The sequence below is a fragment of the Leptonychotes weddellii genome, unplaced genomic scaffold (genome assembly GCF_054177405.1).
Source record: "Leptonychotes weddellii isolate Sample4059 unplaced genomic scaffold, ASM5417740v2 HiC_scaffold_2730, whole genome shotgun sequence".
NCBI classification, from domain to species: domain Eukaryota; kingdom Metazoa; phylum Chordata; class Mammalia; order Carnivora; family Phocidae; genus Leptonychotes; species Leptonychotes weddellii.
Genome location: NW_027866361.1, coordinates 4,492 through 6,916, shown reverse-complemented (window position 1 = coordinate 6,916; position 2,425 = coordinate 4,492). Strand labels below are relative to the sequence as shown.

At 36.7% G+C, this 2,425-nt stretch overlaps 1 protein-coding gene across 1 annotated transcript; it reads right to left on the bottom strand.

The window, feature by feature from the left end:
• Nucleotides 1–347: 347 nt before the first annotated feature.
• On the bottom strand, nt 348–1,243 carry LOC102742451 (olfactory receptor 6C2-like). Its single transcript, XM_031019569.1, is given in 2 exon segments — nt 348–484; nt 487–1,243. Coding segments are annotated over 2 exon segments (894 nt in total).
• Between the last annotated feature and the right edge of the window lie 1,182 nt (nt 1,244–2,425).

Sequence of the window (2,425 nt, the reverse complement as noted above, 5' to 3'; positions counted from 1 at the left end):
GAATTTATATAGTTTTTAAATATTATTACTTTCCTTCCTTCCCTAGAACATTGAAGAAAAGACTAAGTTAGAAGTGGAGATAAATTTAATTACTTGGAAATATATTTTATAGTTTTACAGTGAGGCAAGCCACTATGTCTGAGTTGGTTTGAAAGAAAAAGGAGTTTGATTAAGGTGAGATTAGGATGTATTATTAAATGTCTTTGAGAGGGTTAATATGACTAAATTATAGACACAAAGCAATGAAACAAGTCATAAGCTGTAGTTAAATATTTAGAGGACTTTCTTCTTTCATTTTACACTGATTCGTCAAAACTTCAGTTTCTTTGAGAGAAATGTCATCTTCTTTATGAGGTCATTAAAAGCTTGTTCCTCAAGGTATAAATGAAGGGGTTCAACAGGGGCGCAACAGAAGTGGTGAGCACCGAAACACCTTTATTTATGGCTACCTCTTCTTTTGCTGATGGCTTGATATAGATGAAGTGCAGCTGCCATAGGTGATGGAGATTACAATCATGTGGGATGAGCAGGTGGAAAAGGCCTTTTTTCTTTGTTGGACAGAGGGGAGTCTCAGAATTGCCCTGATGATGTATGCGTAGGACAGAAATACACACACTAGGGTGATTATGAGAGCAAATACAGCCACAAGGATAACCATTTGTTCTATTACCCACGCATCTGAACATGAGAACTTCAGGAGGGGACCTGCGTCACAGCCGAAATGATCAATGGCATTGGAGTCACAGAATTCAAGCTGGAGTCCCAAGCTAAGGGGTGGGAGAATGATCATCAAGCCAGACACCCAACAGCAGAAGACTAATAAGGTGCACACCCTATTGTTCATGATGGTCATGTAATGAAGGGGTTTACAGATAGCAACATAGCGATCGTAGGACATGGCTGCCAGGAGAAAAAGTTCTGTTGCTCCAAAGAGAATAATAAAAAATATTTGACTTGTGCAAGCATCGTAGGTAATGGTGTTGTCCCCAGTTGATATACTGTACAGGAATCTAGGAATACAGACAGTGATAAATGACACTTCTAAGAAGGAGAAATTTCTGAGAAAAAAGTACATAGGAGTTTTAAGATGAGAGTCTACCAATGTGAGTGTGATAATAGTTACGTTCCCTGTTACACTCAAGATGTAGGTGAGAAATAGAAAGATAAAAAACAGGATTTGCAGTTGTGGGTCATCTGTCAGTCCCAGCAGGATAAAAGTTGTTATTGCTGTGTAGTTTCTCATCACTGACTTTTGAAATCTACCAATCAGCTTGTGAAAATAAAAGAGATTTTTATGAGGAGATCAATATTTGAATTCTGTAGCAAAAGACTGAATATAAAAGCCTAGCAAACCAAGTTTATATTTATTTTCTCATTTCACTTCATAATCAATATTACCACTATTCTGAGTAGCCTTCCTGAATATTCCATGTATGAGCAGTAAAGATTATTCCTTCAGAATTCATGTTTCTGTAAAACAATCCAACGTTTTCTCAGATCATTCTTTGCCCTTCAAAATTTGCAACTGTACATGTTGATTATTTGTAATTCATCACATGGATTGGATTTACAAATAAGTTAGAGCAAAAAAAGTTGATTTTACTTAATGTGTACTTAAATGTTGTTTATCCAAGACAAATCTTGGATATATATCATATCCAGATAATGAAGAACATGACTTCTCTTCAGTTGTTATTATCAAAGGATTGTTTTAAGGGTAAGATGCATTTCCCCTGGAAAACAAACAAACAAACAACAATGACAACAAAACACAACACTGGATCCTGAGATTTTCCTTTTTCTCTTTATTCTTATGTGCTTGTATTCCTTATTCTTAACTCAAAGATGGTTTGATATACAACTATTTTATCTATAGTGTGAGAAAAGGAATATCTTCATATGCATACATGTTATTTTTCATTTGTCTGTGGCTCCATATCTCTCAAAAGCCCTGAAATGAAATCTATGTTTAATATCAATAAATACAGTCTTCCAGAGGCTGTGCATCTTCTTTTTATTTTTTATTTTTTATTTTTTTAGAGAGGGAGGGGGGAGTGTCAGGGGAGGGAGGGAATCTTAGGCAAGTTCCATGCCCAGTGCAGAACCCAACTTGGGGCTCAGTCTCCGACTACCCTGAGATCTTGACCTGAGCTGAAATCAAGATTGGAACACTTAACCAACTGAGCTACCCAGGCTCCCCGCAGGCTGTGCATCTTTAATTATGTTTTTAATTTCTTTGAAAACATACTATCATCTCCACCTTCTCATCTTACCCCTACTTAGTTTTTAGGTCTTAAGGCTCTGCAGCCTAACTTTCTTGTCCAGCCTCCCACTGCTCTATCACCCACAGGAACATTACTACTGTTGAAGCCATTGGCATATTTTTTTGGTAGTTATTTTGCCTGACATCCCCACAATATTTTTT